We start from the raw sequence: 21434 nt of genomic DNA, 5'->3' as shown, positions 1-21434 counted from the left end.
ACATTTCTTGTCCCCCAATGCTAAGAAATATATTCCAAATTTGTTTTACATTTTATTCCGGCCTTATAAGATGTACACAACTGAAACTGATAACCAATTCAATGAAAATGGACTTATTATGACTGGCTCAAGGTCCTGAAGTAATTTGGAATTAACTGACGGTTATTTTCCACTACGTACATCCATTTCCTTCAAATAAGCTCTTTGGCCTCTGGGAAGGTGATAACAAGTAATGTTATCCTATTACTCTGGTCTTGGCAATGACTCAGTGATCGTCCTGTGGAATTCTTAAGTTAGGCAAAGATGAATGTATACTCCAGGGGAAAATTAGCAGTGGTATTTCATTTTGAACAACACTTAAAAACAAAGTAACTTAAGATTACATACTGCAGCAAGCTTTGATAATCTTTTGGACTTTTATTAGTCTTACAGTGCCAATATATCAAAACTTGTTCATAACCTTTTGTTCCAGACAATAAAAAAGCAAGGCTGTGACAGAACCATTCTGCTCTGAGTAAAATACCAAGGCACCAAGAATTTAAAAATAGCTTTATTGCATACCAGGATCCCACCCCCCAAATGTTTTTAAAATAGCATTAATTTAAATGTAAACCATATTAAAAAAATATTTAATACTGCAATAAAATTGGGGTTATTTACATGCACTGAACAAGTTGTCACCAGAGTCAGGATAACTGTTATGGACAACACATGGCTGCTGCATCCTTACTTCTTTTATAACATAGAAGTATTAAGAACTTCTCAAGATAATGGCATTGTTATACTCCAGGTGCAAAATATATCACATTGCCTATTATTAACGTAAAATACACACATCCAAAACATTTATAGGCGAGGTTATTTGTTATATTATCTACTGCAAGGCAACAACCGTTTAAAAATAGTTAACCATATTTTGAAAAAATAAACATTCTGTATAAATCATTATGTTAGCTGGATTAATACGTGATCAATTCAGGAACAGCAACACACAAAAATCAAGCTATATAACTTTTGTAGGTTATATAATTGGAACCACCGCAAGACAGGACTAAATTTATACACGAGATGAGGAAAATCTGAGATTCAACAGAAACTGGGGAGCTTCTCTTAGTATGTATCATGCGTGCGTTCCTTGATCAGCAGCAACAGAAAGGCCAACAATAGAAGTAATCTTAACAATAGATTTGCCCCATCCCAAGTGATTTCTGTAAGTCAGATATGAGGCACTTTATCACAGGAATGATTCACTCTGGCTGTGCATCAAGGTGTTTTGAGGTAAAGTAAAAACAGAAGCATCTAGAGAGGCATATTATTAGGAACTTCCATCTGTAAAGGTGCACAGAAGGAAACAGTCTGGCCTTGAAGGCTGTGCAGTCTCATTGCATTTATCTTTAGCAGATATTAAAGCGAGCCCTTTAGCAGCAGACACTGGAGATTTTCCCATCACAATGCACTAATTTAAAGTCAAGGGAAGCAAAGCTAAATGTCTTGCTGGAGAATACAAGCATGTTCCATTTGCCACCCAGTTCACAAAGCTGACTTTGCTGCTCTACAAGTTTAACTGCTTGCTATGATTTCACAAGCTTTTTGGGGTAACCGGGGTGTGTGTGTGACATCTGACCAAGATTATACTAATAAATGCCTTGTTAACAGAGATATGGGATGGTTTTCCAGCAGAAAAAGGCAGGACTGACTTGATGTATTTTCATACCCGAAGCAGAAAGGTAAAATTATCCCTCCACCATGGTGGTTACTGCTGCCAAAAAGCAATGCACCTTGCTGGAACCCAAAAAGGGATAGACACGGGCCCCTTCTTGCTTTGGAACAACGCTTCTGAAAAATACACACAGACACAAAGGGCCGCTTCTTGATTCTGTACTCACATTACCACTGTGGCTCAGAATCCAGAGTCCAAAAACTGGGGAAATGGGTGCAAATACAAAGTGGGAACACACAGGGAAGCAAGAAAGGAGATATAGTAGCCAGGAAAGAAAATAGGGTGTGGGGAGGAGAATGTGAACATGGGCCTACAGCTAATCACCCCATTTTTATTCTACTTAGTACACTTGGTATAACCACAATGATCTGTGACCTCAAGTTTAAGACCATATGCACCTTGCGAGTTGGATCTAGACTAAAGACTCATTGAAGTCAGTGGAACTTCAGTCACAGCTGAGTCCCATTGATTCCACTGGGTCTGCTTCAAGCACAACTATGCTTGGATCCATCCCATTGTCAATAGAACACCTCCTGCCAACATGGAAGCTGAAGAGAGTTGTGTGGGAGGGAAAAAAACAACATGATTCTATTTTCTAACAGGTTCAACATTTTAAGCTTTCTTCCATTCATACGATATGCTAAATCCAAATCTGAAAGTGTGCCTATACTGTTTTAACTTGAAGAATACATCAACCAGTCATTCCCAAAATATGAGTTAGCGCAAACTACTGTGACTGTGACAGAATCACAAGTGTGCTGAGAGAAATAAGTTGTTAAAAGCGTTCCTTTGAGACAGTGGCCATTTCTTCTTGCCAACGACCCTGTGTGAGAGGCAAGTAATTTGCCCACGGTTCTGCGTTGGGGGTGTGGTTTTGATCACTCTGCTGCTCTTGTGTAAAACACACTGCTCTTGGGTCTCTACGTAATATTTATTTAATAACAGTGGCTGAATGATCCAAATAACACCCATAATGCAGAAATGCAGTAGAGGTACCTGCCTTCAGAAGAGATTACTTTCTGGGCAAATCTATGCGAATCACCACTATAGAATGCCTTCAATTTCAGCTTAGGAAAACGGGGGGCCAAGTATGAGAAAGGTTGCCAGACTCACTCTTGTCTGGTTAGCCAGACTGAAACGCTTTAGGGCAGCACTGCACAATCTTCTGCCCATCAGATGTTTTCGACAACAACTCCCACCAACCCCAGCCAGCCTGGTCAATTGTCAGTGATGATGGAACTTGTAATATGAAACACCTGGAGGACACCAGGTTACGGGGGGGGGGGGAATTACCCTCTTCTTACCTTCATGCACTGTTCTAGTTCGCCCTGAATGGCTCAAAATAATTGGTTTTAAGAGATAAATATGTACAGGCAAGGGTCCCCACCTTCACATTTCTCACTCATTTTCCTACCCCCCCCCCCAAATGACAAATAAGAGCTGCTATTAAAAAGGAAACAAACCCTGGTAAAGGGGTGGGCGAAGAGAAGCAGCACTTTCTCAGCACTGCTTTTGGAATAAAGTTTCTGGTTTATAGATTTCTGGTGATTTAAGCATCGCCTCTTATCTGCTTTTAAAAGCCAGCATGCATAAACAAGAGACCAGTCAGATCTTAACAGCATCTCTTTGAAGTGAAAAAGCACAGACAGGTCAGAATTGAGTATTGTAACAAAAAAAAAAAAAAAAAGGCCATTTCATAGTGTGTAAAATATGAAATGAATACAAACGTGGAGCAATTCATTGAACTGCAACCAAATACTGATAAGGTATACTCCTACTGGTCATGGGATAATTAGTACACTGGGCTCTCAAGTCAACACACTTCCCACAGAAAGTAGGAAAGAGAGAGCTTCTGTACAGGGCTTATCACATCTTATGTCAATCACAGAAAAAGCTCCCTTCCCCTGTAATCTATCGTCTCTTAACCTTTACTCTGGCAGATAGGTTGTTATAGCTGCACTGAAGACAGGAGCAAAATTAATTACTATCAGTATGTGTTTCTAGTTTGCATAATCGGAAAAATGTATGTAGTACTATACTCCACCTCGGGAGCAGAGGCCTCTGTTTTTTGTGTGTTTTTTTTGCTGGAACCTACAATTAATCAGTAGTTTACCACATTTCTCACAACTGTACTAAGTGTTATTTGTCAAAATGTTTCAACCTTACTTAGGGCAATGTGCTTTCTTTGGCAGAGGAAGCTATCACCATTTATGCCAGCTGGATTAACTGGTTTCTGTTGGGTGTGGCTTATAAAGCACAACAAGCAAAAGGACAAAAATTATTGGCCTTTTTTGGTTTTAGATTCCTGTGTGTGTGTGTGTGTGTGTGTGTGTGTGTGTGTACCTTTGTGGTTAGGGAGCCCTTTAGGTCTGCTGCAAGATCACTTCCAGCAATATAGAAAGACAGAAATTGCACCTCTGGAAGTATGCACAACCCATTCAAAGACTGCATTGTTTCCAGGGCTGGGGGAATATGTGGAACAAAACTAATATGGGACAGGGAAGAGGAAGTGGTGTTAGCATTACCAATCTTTAAAATGTATAATTAAGCTGCAATAAAGTGCTAAAAAAGTATTACGCTTCCCTCCTCATCCCCTTTAAAAGAATGGGCCCAGAATTCTCGCTGCTTCATTTAGTGGTAACAGGAGTTACTGAAATGCTATTCACAATGTCTTCATATTGAGGCGGTGGATCCGAGTGATTTGCCGCTTCCTTTCTCCTCGGGCCATTTGCACCAGCCACTTCCTCATACGATGGCGGTGGGTCGTAATTTGACAACCTGATTGATATTGAGTCTGAACGTCCGTCTGTGTAGCTCAGATATCCTGGAGAGTGTCCATTGCCTTCAAACATTTCTTCCTGGGGGGAATGAAGAATGCTGAGTGGCTGAGGAAGTGGACTGCTTCCATCTGCAACAGTTCTGTCACCTGCGACTTCTCTGGTTCTGCTATGGGCATACATGGAACGTCTATGCATTTTCTTTCTGAACAGGCACCTCCATGTGATAAATATGATAAGAATAACGAAAACGCCAATGATTAATGGAATCACAAGGTAAAATGGATACCAGTTATGTCCTCCATTGATTTCCCCATTGAGCCTCTTCGTGTAGTCCTTCCAGAACTCCATCTGAAAATATGACAGAGAAAATAGGTTTTCTGAGAGGTCTTTCCCCTATTTATGATTGGAGAAATGAGAGGTTTTATGGCTGCACAAAAATACTGCTTCAGGAGTCAGCACACAAGTATTCTGGCAGGTTTCCAGTATATGACCTCTTATCAACCAATTTTCATTTCAGTTCCATTAGACGCTCTTTTAACACTTGTGCACACATTTAAGAGTAATTATTTTCCTTTCTCATAATTGCAGGGAGAAGAGGTAGAAAAAAGACAGTTTATCATATTGATATAAAACAGCAAAATATCTTCATAATAAATAATAATAATAATAATAATAATAATAATAATAATAATAATAATAATAATAATTTATTATTTATACCCTGCCCATCTGGCTGAGTTTCCCCAGCCACTCTGGGCGGCTTCTAATCAAATCTTAAAAACAATACAGGATTATTACATTACTCTGTGGCATAGCACGGCTCATAAGAGCATAAGGACAATATTGAGCCCAGCATCCTGTTCTCCCAGTGGCCAACCAGAGGCCTGTGGGAAATCAGGGAGCAGAACATGAAGACAAGAGCACCATCTCCTCCCATGGTTTCCAGCACTGCTGCCTCCAACTGTGGAGATAGAGCACAGACATTGTAACGAGTAGCCATTGTCTCCTTCAGACACAAAATGTTCTGTGGAGGCTGGTCCATGTCAGCAAATGGGCACTCCCCTACCAGCCCCAGTCTGCCTCAAACTGCCTGTCCTACATGCCTTCTTACTAACAACCAATACAAGGGACAGCGTGCAGTGGGTAGGCGGGACATTGGCTGTCAGTTTCCTCCTCCTTGGTTTGTTTCTCTGGTACGATTCAGCAGGGAGGATGGGGACAAAACTGTAATCAATTTGTCCGTCACTGGCTCTGATTCTACCTACTGTTGGCCTCTTGAGTTTCTACCCTACCTGGCCCAATGAGCACCAGCCACCACTAAATGTTTGTGAATACTGGGCAGTTTGGCACAGTATAGCAGTTCCCCCTTTCAGCTTGGACAGCTACTTGTAACATTCAAATTTCAATTTATGGCTCAAATGGCTCCACTTTCTATTGCCATAATATAAATCCAACAGTGAGTGAAATTATCTGAGAAACTAGGGTACAGAGATGTCACAAATTTATAGCTTATTCAGAAGTTAGTCCTGAGTTCAGTGGGATTCACTTTTACTCACTGAATTTAATGGGCCCAACCAAGTAAAACTTAGCTGAACACCACTCAATGATTCCATTACCCAAGTGCTTGAGATAAGAGAGATGGAGGCAAGAGTTTCTAGTAATCCAGGTTCTCTTTTTTCTTGCTTTCAATTTGCTGCAGTTTTGAACTAACTTCTCGTTCAGAGATTAAAGAAAGTTTTGTGTTCATTATGTCGAAAAGAAATATAAACCAATCAGTATCATTAAAAAGAAAGTTAACCCAGGAAAAATACCTTTACAACTGCATAGCTAACTTACCGTCTTCTCATCATTTTCAAAAGCTTCTCTTGCCTCTTCTCTGTTACAAATTTCTTCAAAGCATTCGCGTTCAATGTTTCCTTGCTTTAATTCCTCCAAAAACCCATTAGCCCGCGGATATCTTTTCAGGACAGAATTGGCTTTAGTCTCTGAGATGAACACTGCAAAAAAAAAAAAAAAAGAGGTCAGTGGCAATTTAAAACAGAAACATTAGGTTTTATTTATTTTATTTAATTCAGGACAATTCTTTTTCTAAGGCAAGAATATGTAAACTTATTTCTAAATAAAGCACGTGTGTCTAGTAATTATATATGGTTATCATTTTTAACTGTCCCAAGCACAAGGGCCTGGAGCAGTTAACAACATTTCAAACATTACCAAGCCAGGTGAACAGGACATTCAATGCATTTTAAGTGTCAACCTCATCTCATCCCTGTAAGATTTGAACATGTTTGAATTGTCAGCACAGAAACAATCCAGCTTCCGAGGCTGGAATATAATAGCAGAAGAAGGGATGATAAATGATTTGTGGCTTCTACAGATCAAGTCAAAACCCAAGTTTTTAAATACACATCTTGTAGTGCCCAGATTCAAGGTTCATTCAGCTGCCATAAGTCCTCTGCATGAACCAGATGACCATGTACCTTGCTGAGCTTTTTAGGTTTGGCCAAACCTACTGTGTATGATCTGATTTGTGGAAGCCTAATCAGTGCCCCTAATGGATATTCAGTTTAATCCAGGGAGGGATTCTTGTGATTTCCCCACTACAGGTACTTCACATGAGCCCTTTTGTGATAGAGTTAATACTTGACTCCTGTCAGACAGTGACGATTCTTTATTGGGGTGGAGAAAAGGAAGGATCTAATAGCTGACATAACAGCAGATATAGGCATGGAAAGGAGACAATGCCCCTTGCTCCAACACACATACTGATGCTGGCAGGGCATTACACACTCTTCCAAGTGAAAACACAAACTACTAGAACATGCACACAAACTTACCACCATCCATGTTTAGCATTGCTGTCTGGAGAGGTCAGCTGTAACATAAAAAAGAAGGCACCCATTGTTAAATGTGAGGAACATCTCTTATTCAAAGACGTATATAAAAATGATTAAATGTTGTCAAGTTGATGGCCAGCAAAGTTTGAAAAGAGAAGCAGCTTTGTTGTTCAACTCCAGTATCTCGTTTAGTAGCACTAAACACAAAACTATATTTTTATTTAGATTAATATAGTGATCATCATTAACAAAGACTGGAACGGGTAGAGAAGTTCTACTAGGTGCATAAAGCACAGGAACTTTACACAAAGGTTAGGTAATGACCGTTCATTCGTTTCAAAACATGGGAAGCCTTTTTGTTTTCATGATTTTGAATACATGAACCACATTGGCAGGATGCAGACAACAGGAGTGCTAGGTCTGGATGGGGGTTGGGGTATTCAAATTCAAACTTCTGCTCAACCATAGAGCTCATCAGCTTTTTAGAGGCTTTAAAGAGCGCTTCTCTTAATGTTTTAATTTTGCTTATTAGCAACTGTGGGTGTTTACTTTCTGGAGCATTAAAGATATAAATCTTGAACTAATTAATGGCCTTGGACAATACAATCTTCCAGTCTTATCCATCTCACATGGCTGCTTGGAGGACAGCAATCTGGTTTGAACACTGGAAATACTGCAGACTTGGGCTTAAATGAAAACCAGTTTCACAAAACGCTGTTCCCATTCAAAGGAAGGCAAGAACGCACATGGCTCAGCATTGTGCGAAACACATGCCTTTCTCCCACATGAGATTTGTGGATATGGGAGCAGCCCATGAGAGAAGCTGAGGAATGCAGCTCAGTTTTTCCTGGTTGCGCTTTCACATGTTGCTCTCCAGAGAAGATCTAAGCATGCCCTTCACTATAGTGTAAACAAATATCTTGAACAGAAGTAAATAAATAGTGTTCTTGAAGGTAATGAATTGCAATGCCGATACATAAATTTAGGGGATCTGTGGGTAATGAAACAGGCTAGACAGCATCTGGAGTGCATATGGCATACTGTGGTCTAGTGGTTAGAGCAGCCTCTCTCAACCTTGGGTCTCTAGATGTTGTTGGACCAAAACTCCCATCATCCCTAGCTAGCAGGCTCAGTAGTCAGGGATGATGGGAGTTGTAGTCCAACAACATCTGGGGACCCTAAGGTTAAGAAAGGCTGGGTTAGAGTTTTAGACTAGGACCTGGGAGATCAGGGTTCAAATCCCCACTTTAATTAATTGTTAAATCCCATCCAAATAAACCACCCATCAAAAGTACACCCCATTTTGTCAGGACTACATTTGTTTACTGGCTCTTATTCTCATTACTCATCCTAGAGAACTCTCTGCCTTGCTTAAACCAGCTTTTAAAAAGTTCAGCGTCATCAAGCATACAGACAACACCCAACTCCTCAGATGACCTCACTCAGCAGTTTCACACAGAAGTTAAAAAGAATGGGACACAGAATCGGAGCCTGTGGCATCTCGTGGCAGACATGCCTCAGGGCCAAAGTTGTCCCTCAGTGCTCCCTTTTAGAAATCAGGCACGCAGGTAGGAGCAGAACCACCTGAACATCATATGGTAAACGTGAAGAGTCTATCCAAAAGGATATTGTAGTCAATGACATCAAAAGCCACTCCCTGAAGGGTCTAGGAGAATTAACAGGGTTGTACATAGGCCTTCTGAAACAGCAATAAAAGCAATTTCTAATGACAAACCCAGGTTTGAAGCTAGATTTAAATGAATCTACATTTAGAAAGCATTAGAAAACTATTTGATGACAACAAAAAGACCCTGTCTGCCCTTTTTATTGAAACAATGCATTTTAATTGGAATTTAAGGATACCTTAAAAGGATACCTTGAAAGACCTACATTGCTCCCAGTACGTTTCTGAGCACAATTCAAAGTGTTGGTGCTGACCTTTAAAGCCCTAAATGGCCTTGGCCTAGTACAGTGGTGCCTCGCAAGACGAAATTAATTTGTTCTGCGAGTTTTGTCGTCTTGCGATTTTTTTCGTCTTGTGAAGCACGGTGTCGGAAAAGTTTTGGAAAAGCTTCAAAAATCACCAAAGTCTTCAAAAACCTCAAAAAAGGCTACCACACCGTGTGCTATGAGTTGCTCCTCGAAGTCAAGTCACAACTGTATTAACGGTGTTAAGAAAAAGGAAACAAACTTGCAAGACGTTTCCGTCTTGCGAAGCAAGCCCATAGGGAAAATCGTCTTGCGAAGCACCTCAAAAAACCCTTTCTTCTTGCGAGTTTTCCGTCTTGCGAGGCATTCGTCTTGCGAGGTACCACTGTATACTTGAAGGAGCGTCTCCACCCCCATCGTTCTGCCCGGACACTGAGGCCCAGCACCGAGGGCCTTCTGGCAGTTCCCTCCCTGCCAGAGATTAGGTTACAGGAAACCAGGAAGAGGGCCTTCTTGGTAGTGGCGCCTGCCCTGTGGAACACCCTTCCATCAGATGTCAAATAAAAAACTATCTGACGCTTAGAAGCATCTGAAGGCAGCCCTGTTTAGGGAAGCTTTTAATGTTTGATGGACTATTGTATTTTAATATTTTGTTGGAAGCCACTCAGAGAGGCTGGGGAAACGCACCCAGATTGGGGGGGGGGTATAAATTATTATTATTATTATTATTATACCTCCCTTTTTGGAGGAGTATTAAGAGTTTGGCCTGAAAAGCAGCAAGCGTCCTAAGTAATGCACATCTAGAACATGGAAATCCTCTATCTTCTTTTTAAAACCTGGACGCCACCCAATAGAATGAAGCAACAATCACTGCAAGGAATTTCAGTACTGCACACCAACATAATAAAACTAGATAAATCACAATTAAACAAAAATCACAACCATCAATCTGACATTAAACTCCAGCAAAATCATGAGCAAAAATGCACATCTTTAACTGGCACAAGAAGTTCAACAGCACGGTGCCAGCTGTATCTCAGAGAGGAAAGCATTCCAAAACTGGGATCCCATCACTGAGAAGGTAGTGTCCTGCATTACACTAAGCAAATTTTAGTTAATGGTGGTACTGGCAGGAGAGCATTATTTATTGTCATACATTGTGTATAAGCTTCTTTGTGTAAATCATTACTATCGAGTGTCTACAACATGGGTAGGCAAACTAAGGCCCGGAGGACAGATCCGGCCCAATCGCCTTCTCAATCCGGCCCGCAGACGGTCCAGGAATCAGCGTGTTTTTACATGAGTAGAATGTGTCCTTTTATTTAAAATGCATCTCTGGGTTATTTGTGGGGCATAGCAATTCGTTCACCTCCCCCCCCCCCCAAATATAGTCCAGCTCCCAAGGTCTAATTGCATTGTATTTACAATGCATCTCCCCCCCCCAAGGGAGCTAGAATTCAAAACCCAGCCTTTTCCCCAAACTATACAGCAAATGCCAATGACAAGTTTCCCTATCTGATAAAGTACATGTGTTTTTTTTAAAAAAAATAAATCAATACAACAGAGTCGTTTTGTGCATGTATACAAGACATGTGAGTTTTATGAAGCACCTTGTGGGTGTTTAGAGAACTGCATGAAATTATTGTGGGGTGCAGAGTATTCTGCAAAGCTTGCTCCCGGCTGGTTTGAAAGAGAGCAAATCCCACAAACACACACGGACATTCCTCTTAGGAGTCAACACTGAAAGGTGTTGCAAGTACTGCTGAGGAGGGAGAGATATGGCTAATCTAATCTTGGGAGTGACTGCAATGTGCGTATGACATGGTTCAAGTCTTTTTTGGGGGGCCATATTTTTAGTCTACTCTTCATGCAAAGGTACAGACATGTGTAGAATATAAAGCAGAATAAAAAATAACCAAGCAGCAGCAACAATAAAAATAGAATTCAATATAGCAATGTTACATGCCATACAAGGTTATGGTGCCAGATGAAAGTCGAAGAACCTAAGAGCCCTGCAGGACCAGGTCAAAGACCCACCTAGTCCAGCATCCAACCAGATGCTTATGGGACTCTGGCAAGCAGATCCAGAACACAGCAACACTCTCGCCGCTTGTGATTCCCAGCAGCTGGTATTTGGAAGCATACTGCCTCTGACTGTGGAGGTAGAACGTAGCCATCATTCATGACTAATAACCATTGATAACCTTATCCTCCATGAATACTTCTAATCCTCACTGAAAGCCACCCAAGTTGGTGACCATCCTGTGACAGTGAATCCCATAATTTAACAACGTTCTGCATACTCACTTTTCCCTGTCTGAGCTAACTGTCCTAGAAATGATATCACTCATATCTGAACCAAGGCACTAGGATATTTTAAAACATATTATACAACGGCCCCAATCCAAAGTTAGCCATACTATTGAATCCCATTGATAATTTGTCCGATTGAAATAGTCATAAGTAACTTCTTTTGACCTCAGCAATAGGGCTGGATTGTAGGTCAGATAATAGAATTCTGTATGCTACTCGTTTATTAAATAGATACGTAAAGAGTAAGAGGTTAGCAAAACGCTTCCTGCACAATATGACTTTTAGTAATGTGCCTTCTGAGGTAAACAAGGAACTTTTTATGGATAATGGCTGCTGGACTGCGGGGGTAGGGCTTTCCCCAATGTCAGCATTGAATTTTATATTAGAAAATGTTGTTATTTAGTATGTACCTTATGACAACATAACGTTTGGAAGTGGAGCTTGAGGGTGTCTGATTTTGCTAAGTTACAGATTTTATATTGCATGTGTCCCGACACAAATCTGCACAAAATCATATGCATTACTAAGTAAACCTAATTCACGGGGGTTCTTGGGATGTCCTGTAGCCTAGATGCCCCATTATGTTGCTACTTCATAAGGCAGTATGTACACATACAAGCCCATCTCCTGTATCTGACTGGGTGTGAACACTGAGTCAGACAGGTAAAATGGCCAGAACTCTTGGACTACAAAAGTAGTCAATCCTTTACCTACTTACTGAGAGTAAGCCCTGTTGAACTCAACTGATCTTATTTCAGAGTATATGTGTATAGGATTGTACTGTAAAATACACAGCTATTATACTATCATTGGAAATCTGGAGCTAAAAAGTTTCAAGCAGTGCAGGGCTAGGAAGCTTCTAAGCCTAGGGTCGCTTTACATCATGGAAAAACGGCATTGCTTCAAAGCAGGAAAGTGCATGCATCATCTGTACTCTGTTGTTGTGGGAAATTCCTAATGCGTGCAGTGGCCACAATTGAGATGTAATTATGTCTGATGAGCTGCAACTCTGCCCACACAGCTCTGTGACATGTCACTCTTAGGTTTTGTCTGGGAAGGCTGGTGGTACAGCATCTGTCTTTCATACAAAAAGTCTCAGGTTCATTCCACAGCATCTCCAGGTGTTTCCTAGGAGAGAAATGCCTGAAATCCTGGAAAGCTGCTGGCAGTCAGTGTAGCTCATACTGGGCTAGATGGACCAATGTCTGACTCCTATAAGGCACGTTTCCTGTTTCCTGTGTCTTTCACCACACCATAATCATCATTATCATCTATACAACATGCAACACTATCAAGACCTTCACATGCCTGATGGGTCATCCTTTGCTACATCTGGACCTGAAGAAATCGCTTTGAACTTTTGTTGAAACTGTCAAGTACGGGCTCACAGGATTACAAATATTGCTGCTCTTGCTAATTTACTAATGATTTCTTCTATGGCAGGCATTTGAAAATGTTTACTTCTCTTAGGTCCAAGCATATTATCTGGTCTTTGCCAAGATGGTCCATTGATTTGACCCACTTTGTAGATAACTTAATTTCCATCTACAGTTTTTCTATATTATTCAGTTCCTTTTAAACTTTACACATTAGTGCCACTGGAACCTTGAGATCCATGAATTACAGGAAGGCACCTAGTACTTCCTTGAGACTTACTCTTTTAGTCTGTATTGGCATTCCATTGATTTTCCAGGTCTGTTTCTATTAATGACTCTTTATGTCATTTTAAAGTTAGTCATGACCCTTAGAACTTTCATTCACTGTTTCCCAAATTTACATATGTGTGCTATTTCATAAGTGTCTATGCTTTCTTAACTCGTTCCAGTAAAAATCAAACTGCTGAAATACTTAAAAACAACCTGCAAAATTCTAATACACCCCTCAGGCAACAAAAGTCATTCTGGTCAACAATGCAAACTGCAAAAACAGCTTACTAAGCAAAACGTTAAAGCCATAGTCAGGAAGCAGAAGTTTCCTGTTTAAAAGCCATCCACTGGGCTTTGTGTTCAACAACTACTGTCTGTCGAAGCCAACCCCAGGATTGCTGGGGTTTTGTCTGGGAAGGCTGGTGGTACAGCATCTGTCTTTCATACAAAAAGTCTCAGGTTCATTCCACAGCATCTCCAGGTGTTTCCTGGGATAGATTGCTGATGCATTTGATAGATAGCAATTGTTCAACACAATTGCATTCTTTCCTTTATGTCTTACCAGAGGCCCTCCTCCATGTGCATAGGGTAGAATACCCTGCACAAGGAGTTCTCCCCCTTTCAAACTGTATTTCACAGCAACCCTGCAGGATAGGTTAAGCCAAGCTCAAGGTCACCCAGTGAACTTCAAGGCCAATGGAGGATTTGAACCCTGATCTCCCAGATCCTAGGCCAACACACTAACCACTACACCATGCAGGTTCTCAAATATTTGTGTGCTAGCATCTAAACAGCTGAGGATATTAACATGTGTTATCTATGCATTTTAAACCTCATTTCATGCTAAAATATATGCGTAAGTAGGATCAGCCTACTTATGTGTACTTCAAAACAGAAGGAGACTAAATACATGCATGTACCTTTCATATTTAATGCACAGGTCTGTACTTGGGCCTTCACATAGCCAAATCAAAACATGTGAAATCTGTGCCATCACCAAACACACTTCCAACACAGCCAGCAAAATTCGAAGTCTCAGACAAGAAACTTTAAAAAGAACATTTAGTTCTGCACTGCTAGCGCAAGCAGAGATATATTAGACACCAAGTAACCAAACACAGCCACTTGGCAGCGCACACGCTTTCTGCAGCATACTTTGAAGTACAATACCTTCTTTTTGTAAAAACCGCATGGCAGGTCAAAGATGCCTATGACACAGAAAGGGCTGTAGGAGGTCAAATCTCAACGCAGAAAAACAAAGATAGTGCAGAACAATTTCCTGATAAATTAAAAACGGGTGAGTCTGGAAAGCGAGTGCTTGATGCTGCGAAAGGCAGGGAGGTGGTGGGGGACATAAGGTTACTTCGTGCAGAGAAGCCATTTCACAGGGAGGAAGCAGGCAGCTGCCCGTGATCGGAAAGCGAGGAGGACAGGCCATTCTCTCCCCCTTCCGATTCATTTAAAACGCTCTTTTGGAGTACTTGGAGCCAGCTCCCTCCTCGGGACGCAAATCTCAGAACTACTTTTGTCTTAGAAATTAGATCACTTGCTCCTAAAACTTCCCATTATCTCGGCTTCCGAAAACAAAAAACCGAATCCGACAATAGCGTCTCTCCAAAACTTGGGCTGCGACCCTCTGAAATAAGTCCTGCCGGGCACAAAACAGCAGCCCACAACAAACCAAACTCCCTGCGCCCAGATCAACATCTGGCTGGCTGACACCCAAGCAACTCCTGCGGCAGTCAGGAAGGAGACCTCCCCTTTCCAACAGCGAGGATCACCGGATACAGGAGAGGGGGCGCCCGGAGAGCTGCCCAAAGGAAACCCCGCTTTGTTATTGCCAGCAGCAGCAGCAGCACCCCCGCGGCCCCTACCCAAGGAAGAAGAGCCAGGCTCCGGGACTTCTCTGCCCAGCTCATCTCCCGCCGCCACCTTCCCAAAGCCGTTCCCAGAGCCAAACAACTCCCTTACTTCCTCCCTCATCTTCCCCCCCCCCCCGCCGTCGCCAGCGCCCTTCCTCCCCCCGCCAGGCGCCGGGAAGCGGCCCAGGAGCCACGAACCTCTCCGCGGCAGGAGCGCGCCGCAGCCTCCCTCCTTGACGCGCCGCACCTCCTTCCCTCCGGCAGCCTCGGAGAACTTCCCGGCGCTGCAGCGCTCCCAGTTCAGAAAGGCGCATCCAGCGCAGGCGCAACGCGCGCCTGACAACACCCCCGCGACGTTAGGGAAGCTGGGAAAAAAGGAAAGCGGCGCGCGGGGGCGGGGAGACCCTCGCCCCTCCTACGACAATGGCTCTCTAATCCGGTGTTGCTTCTTTGTGGGGTCACAGCCAATTCGCTGGAGGCGAAAGGCTGGATATGTGCGTCCCAGCTACTTAGCCGGAGCAATCCTTCTCAACCAAGAGAGGCAGGCCTTCCGTGGAGAAAGCCGTGGGCATGCCGAAGAAACGCCTGGCTTCCATATGCTGCTAACTTCGGCTTGCTCACTCCGATCTTGGCGCCGAAATGTCTGCTCCCATGGCTTAGCTCCGTAAGCGGCGTGACCTGGCAAGGGAACATACAGCATATTTGATAATTTTTTTGCCTTTAAATGTTAAGCCCGCGGGAACGTCTATAGCTACGAATATTCACCACCCACTTGAGACATCCTCACCCAAACTTTTCTTGCTAGGGGCCTGTTGCAGCTTTTTTCTCTACTGCCCCATGGTGCACAGACACCAGACCTGGGAAAAGCAAGGAGGCTGTGCAGAAAACCTCTACCAGAATTGAAGGTTTCCTTCTACCTTATTTGTCGTGAGAAAAATAGCCCGCTGCGTATTGATTAGTGGACAGTTAATGATCGTGCCCCCCCCCCGTAGATGAACAAGAAATATACTATCGGCAATGTATTCTTAAGCACACAAAAACATTTATTGTTTGTCACATACCAGGGAAACAATATGGGTGGAACTCAACCAAGTTTTACTCGGTAGATCAGATCTATTGAAGTTATGTTAACTTCAAAGGGTCTATAGCTGTGGTGGGAAATGGACTGTGTGGGGCTGAATAGACTCTTTAATGCTTCACACACAGATTGCTTTAACATCTAGCTTTTGTTTTTGAAATAAATATAGATATTTCAACACCTTCCCTTTTCTGGTCCGTTAAATGTGTGTCTTCAGTTCCAGCACCAGAGCAGCAAGTGAGATCTTGTCAAAATTCCCCATAATATAGCAGCAGAAACTATGAAAAGCAGAATTAAACTTTGCTGTTCGGTTTTTCGCACATATGTACCAGTTTGGTTTTATCAAGTACAAACCTATGTACACATTGCTATTTACTCCAGCTCCAGTGCAGTCCCGCTGTAGGTGTTTGATGCTGAGTACACTTGACATTATCTGCAGTCTATATATGCTTCCATATTGGCACCCATGGTAGGTTTGCTCACACTTTCTGGGCACAATTTCTTAAGGAAATTATGATCGTTATTGGCCATTCACTGGTATTAGATCCAGAACTGGCTTCTATTTTGTCATAAATTAATGCTGAGCTAGCTTAAAAACCTTTGGTAATTTTCCTTTTAGTTATGGTTAGACAGGGTATAACACGGGCATGGAATAAGTTTCTGTTATTAATGTGAATTACTGGTATAAGAAGCTTTGTTATAAGAAGTTTTGATGGCACTGCAAACCATTGGAGTTAATCACACACCCCCACACACAAAATTCAAACCGGCTTCCATCTGATTTGAAAACTGAAGTTGCAGTTAAGCTAATGTGAACATTTCAGGTACTCGTTGCACCTGTACAGATTATGGCTTTATTGCATAGGAGTTTGAGGAGCAGAGTTGCAACTGTGGGGGAAACAAGCCGGGCAACATGCATCGAGTGAAAGCATCCCCATCACTTTCTCGTGTGTACAGCATCGTCAAAATGCACCTTAAAATGCAGTGTATAAGAGAGAGTGAGAGTGAGTGTGTGTGAACAACCTTGCTGCCTTTTAAGCTGTTAATATGTATGTAGCCCAAGAGGCAGTAATGTTATAGTGCAATCAATCATGTGCCTGTTTACCCAATAGTAAATCTGATTGAATTCAACAGGGCTTCCTTCCAGGCAGGTGGCTACATTAATGCATCCCTAATTCATAATATAAAGTGAACACCTTCTTAAAAGCTTGGTCAACAGGAGGGAGTGAAACACCTTTACTTTCGGCTACTTTATCTGCCTAACAACTTTATTCTGTAAGCAGAGGTATACCTAGGTTCTCTTGGCAATGAGTTGTATCTGTGGCTCCAAAGCCAGGAGAGACCATAGACCAGAAATTCAAAAAGTTTGCTTTTCATCAGCCATCGCACTCTGAGGCATGGTGGAGAGGTGCAATTTTGAGCGCCCTGGTCCTCTGCCCTTGGCAGGAGCCAACATCAACCCCTAGGTAGGGTCCTGGCTGTAAGCAATTTGCAGTCAATTGCAAAGCCTGCATTACTTTAAGAGATTGAGCATGTCACCACTTGCAGGCATATTACAACATTGCAAAAATAGCTTATCAGGTAAGTATCTTCCTAAGCAAACTAGATGGGGGTTGGGTGCTGCATGCTGTTTTATCTTGCTTACAGATAATCCCTCTTAAACAAGGTTCAGCCACGTTGGCTAGCCGCTGTATATTGCATATTTACCCTGCTGATGTCTGTGCTACAGTTGTCATTACAAGTCCAGTTTCCAGGGCTACCTGATACCTGTTAACCTAGAATCATAGAATCATAGAATCATAGAGTTGGAAGAGACCATAAGGGCCATCGAGTCCAACCCCCTGCCAAGCAGGAAACGCCATCAGAGCACTCCTGACATATGGTTGTCAAGCCTCTGCTTAAAGACCTCCAAAGTAGGAGACTCCACCACACGCCTTGGCAGCAAATTCCACTGTCGAACAGCTCTTACTGTCAGGAAGTTCTTCCTAATGTTTTGGTGGAATCTTCTTTCTTGTAGTTTGGATCCATTGCTCCGTGTCCGCTTCTCTGGAGCAGCAGAAAACAACCTTTCTCCCTCCTCTATGTGACATCCTTTTATATATTTGAACATGGCTATCATATCACCTCTTAACCTCCTCTTCTCCAGGCTAAACATGCCCAGCTCCCTTAACCGTTCCTCATAAGGCATCGTTTCCAGGCCTTTGACCATTTTGGTTGCCCTCCTCTGGACACGTTCCAGTTTGTCAGTGTCCTTCTTGAATTGTGGTGCCCAGAACTGGACACAGTATTCCAGGTGAGGTCTGACCAGAGCAGAATACAGTGGCACTATTACTTCCCTTGATCTAGATGCTATACTCCTATTGATGCAGCCCAGAATTGCATTGGCTTTTTTAGCTGCCGCGTCACACTGTTGGCTCATGTCAAGTTTGTGGTCAACCAAGACTCCTAGAGCCTTTTCACATGTACTGCTCTCAAGCCAGGTGTCACCCATCTTGTATTTGTGCCTCTCATTTTTTTTGCCCAAGTGCAATACTTTACATTTCTCCCTGTTAAAATTCATCTTGTTTGTTTTGGCCCAGTTCTCTAATCTGTCAAGGTCGTTTTGAAGTGTGATCCTGTCCTCTGGGGTGTTAGCCACCCCTCCCAGTTTGGTGTCATCTGCAAATTTGATCAGGATGCCCTTGAGTCCATCATCCAAGTCGTTGATAAAGATGTTGAATAAGACCGGGCCCAAGACAGAACCCTGTGGCACCCCACTAGTCACTCTTCTCCAGGATGAAGAGGAACCATTGATGAGAACCCTTTGGGTTTGGTCAGTCAGCCAGTTACAAATCCACTGAGTGGTAGCATAGTCAAGACCACATTTTACCAGCTTCTTTACAAGAATATCATGGGGCACCTTGTCAAATGCCTTGCTGAAATCAAGGTAGACTACATCCACTGCGTTCCCTTCATCTACCAGGCTTGTAATTCTGTAAAAAAACGAGATCAGGTTAGTCTGACATGACTTATTTTTCAGAAATCCATGCTGACTATTGGTGATCACAGCATTCCTTTCTAGGTGCTCACAGACTGTTTGCTTAATGATCTGCTCCAGAATCTTCCCTGGTATTGATGTCAGACTGACTGGGCGGTAATTATTTGGGTCCTCTCTTTTCCCCTTTTTGAAAATAGGGACAACATTTGCCCTCCTCCAGTCTGCCGGGACTTCGCCTGTTCTCCAGGAATTCTCAAAGATGACTGCCAGTGGTTCTGAGATCACATCTGCCAGTTCTTTTAATACTCTTGGATGCAGTTCATCTGGCCCTGGAGACTTGAATACATCTAAACTGGCCAAGTATTCTTGTACTATCTCCTTAGTTATTTTGGGCTGTGTTTCCTTTGCTGAATCATTTGCTCCAAATTCTTCAGGTCGGGCATTGTTTTCCTTATCGGAGAAGACTGAGGCAAAGAAGGCATTGAGGAGTTCAGCCCTTTCTGTGTCCCCTGTTTGCATTTCACCATCTTCTCCTCTGAGTGACCCTACTGTTTCTTTGTTCTTCCTTTTGCTACGAACATACCCATAGAAGCCTTTTTTGTTGCTTTTAACCTCTCTAGCAAGCCTGAGTTCATTCTGTGCTTTAGCTTTTCTGACTTTGTGTCTACACGTGCTGGCTATTTGTTTGAATTCCTCTTTGGTGGTTCCCCCCCTTTTCCATTTTTTGTACACATCCTTTTTTAATCTTAACTCAGTTAAAAGTTCTTTAGATAGCCACCCTGGCTTCTTTAGGCACCTTCCATGTTTCCGTCTCATTGGTATTGCCTGACGTTGTGCTTTTAGTATCTCCCTCTTAACAAACTCCCAGCCATCATGAACTCCCTTTCCTTTTAGTATTACTGTCCATGGGATCTCACCCAGCACTTCCCTAAGTTTTATGAAGTCGGCTTTCTTAAAGTCAAGAAATTGAGTCCTAGTATGCTTGGCTGCTCCTTTCCGCTGTATAGTAAACTTCAGAAGAGCATGATCACTCACGCCTAATGATCCTTCCACTTCTACCCCACTAACCAGGTCATCAACATTGGTTAGGACCAGATCTAAAATGGCTGTTCCTCTTGTTGCTTCTCCCACTTTCTGGACAATGAAGTTGTCTGCAAGGCCAGTGAGGAATCTGTTTGACCTTATGCTCTTGGCTGAGTTTGACATCCAACAAATATCCGGGTAATTGAAGTCCCCCATTACTACTATCTCCCTTCCTTTTGCATGCTTGGCCATCTGTTCCAGGAAGGCATCATCTATGTCCTCCGTTTGGCTTGGGGATCTATAGTAAACTCCCACAATGAGGTCCCTGTTATTCTTCTCTCCCTTAATTTTGACCCAAATGCTCTCACTTTGGCTTTGAGGTTCTAAATCTTGGATCTCTTCACAGGTATACACATCCCTGACATATAACGCCACTCCTCCTCCTTTCTTGTCTGGTCTGTTTCTCTGAAATAGATTGTATCCCCCCATTATTACATTCCAATCGTAGGACTTATCCCACCAGGTTTCAGTGATGCCTATTATGTCATATTTAGTTTGCTGTACCAAGAGCTCAAGCTCATCTTGTTTATTTCCCATGCTTTGCGCATTAGTGTACAGACATTGAAGTCCATTAATCATTCCCCCGTGTCTCTTATTTAAGGATTATTTAACCTGACCTGATTTATTTCAGGCTAGTCATCAACAGCTGTTTTAAACAAATATGTAGATTGACAATGTAGAGGTTCAAGGAGGACATTATTTGCACTTAAATTCACACAGTAAGAAAGATGTACAGTCCAATCCTACACATGTTTGCTCAGGAGTAATTCCTGTGGTTCAAAGGGTTAACTTCCATGTGCATAGAATTGTGCATAGAATCATTTGCCTGACTGAACTAGTAGGACTCATTAAACATACACACATTCAGAGCTCTTGTATTCTTTCTACCCTACATAAGCCAGAGAGAACATGCACTGATTGGCATTTGGCTCTGGAGCAAATTGTATTTCTTCCTCTGATCCCTGTTACCTTGTACAGGAGCCTACATGCCTTACCAGGTATATATGTTGACATATATTTGACCTCACTCCAAGGGCAGCACCAGTAATTTAGCGTTAGGTTAGATTTAAGTTTAGTTCAGCTTGCTTCAGCTGCTTTATAAATCAAGCTATGTGGCTTGTTTCAAAAACAAAATTGTTCAATTTTAATGAAATTAATTCAATTATTAGTTCAATATATGTACACAAACACTTTTTAAAATATAGCCTC

The 21434-nt window shown here is 42.3% G+C and overlaps 1 protein-coding gene across 3 annotated transcripts; it reads right to left on the bottom strand.

Moving 5' to 3' along the window:
• Nucleotides 1-397: 397 nt before the first annotated feature.
• On the bottom strand, nt 398-15447 carry PRRG1 (proline rich and Gla domain 1). Of its 3 annotated transcripts, XM_081197597.1 has the most exons (5): nt 15282-15427; nt 14396-14466; nt 7338-7375; nt 6337-6497; nt 398-4848 (listed from the first exon to the last, which is right to left on the bottom strand). In XM_081197597.1, exons 3-5 carry the CDS (start codon nt 7354-7356, stop codon nt 4348-4350), a joined length of 681 nt encoding a protein of 226 aa, XP_081053723.1. In that variant the 5' UTR covers nt 7357-7375; nt 14396-14466; nt 15282-15427; the 3' UTR covers nt 398-4347. The 3 variants fall into 3 exon arrangements, with proteins under 3 accessions (XP_081053723.1, XP_081053722.1, XP_081053724.1); XM_081197596.1 differs by lacking the exon at nt 14396-14466 and having other exon boundaries at nt 15286-15447; XM_081197598.1 differs by lacking the exons at nt 14396-14466; nt 15282-15427 and adding an exon at nt 15100-15123.
• Nucleotides 15448-21434: the final 5987 nt, after the last annotated feature.

The sequence above is a fragment of the Podarcis bocagei genome, assembly GCF_964188305.1.
Source record: "Podarcis bocagei genome assembly, chromosome: 6".
NCBI classification, from domain to species: domain Eukaryota; kingdom Metazoa; phylum Chordata; class Lepidosauria; order Squamata; family Lacertidae; genus Podarcis; species Podarcis bocagei.
This window is presented reverse-complemented; position numbering and strand designations above follow the sequence as displayed.

Excerpts from the sequence above, each read along its gene's own strand:
- PRRG1 (XM_081197596.1), bottom strand. Across the intron at positions 4,849-6,336 it reads TTGAAAATGATGAGAAGACG|ATGGAGTTCTGGAAGGACTA; the intron begins GTAAGTTAGCTA and ends TCATATTTTCAG.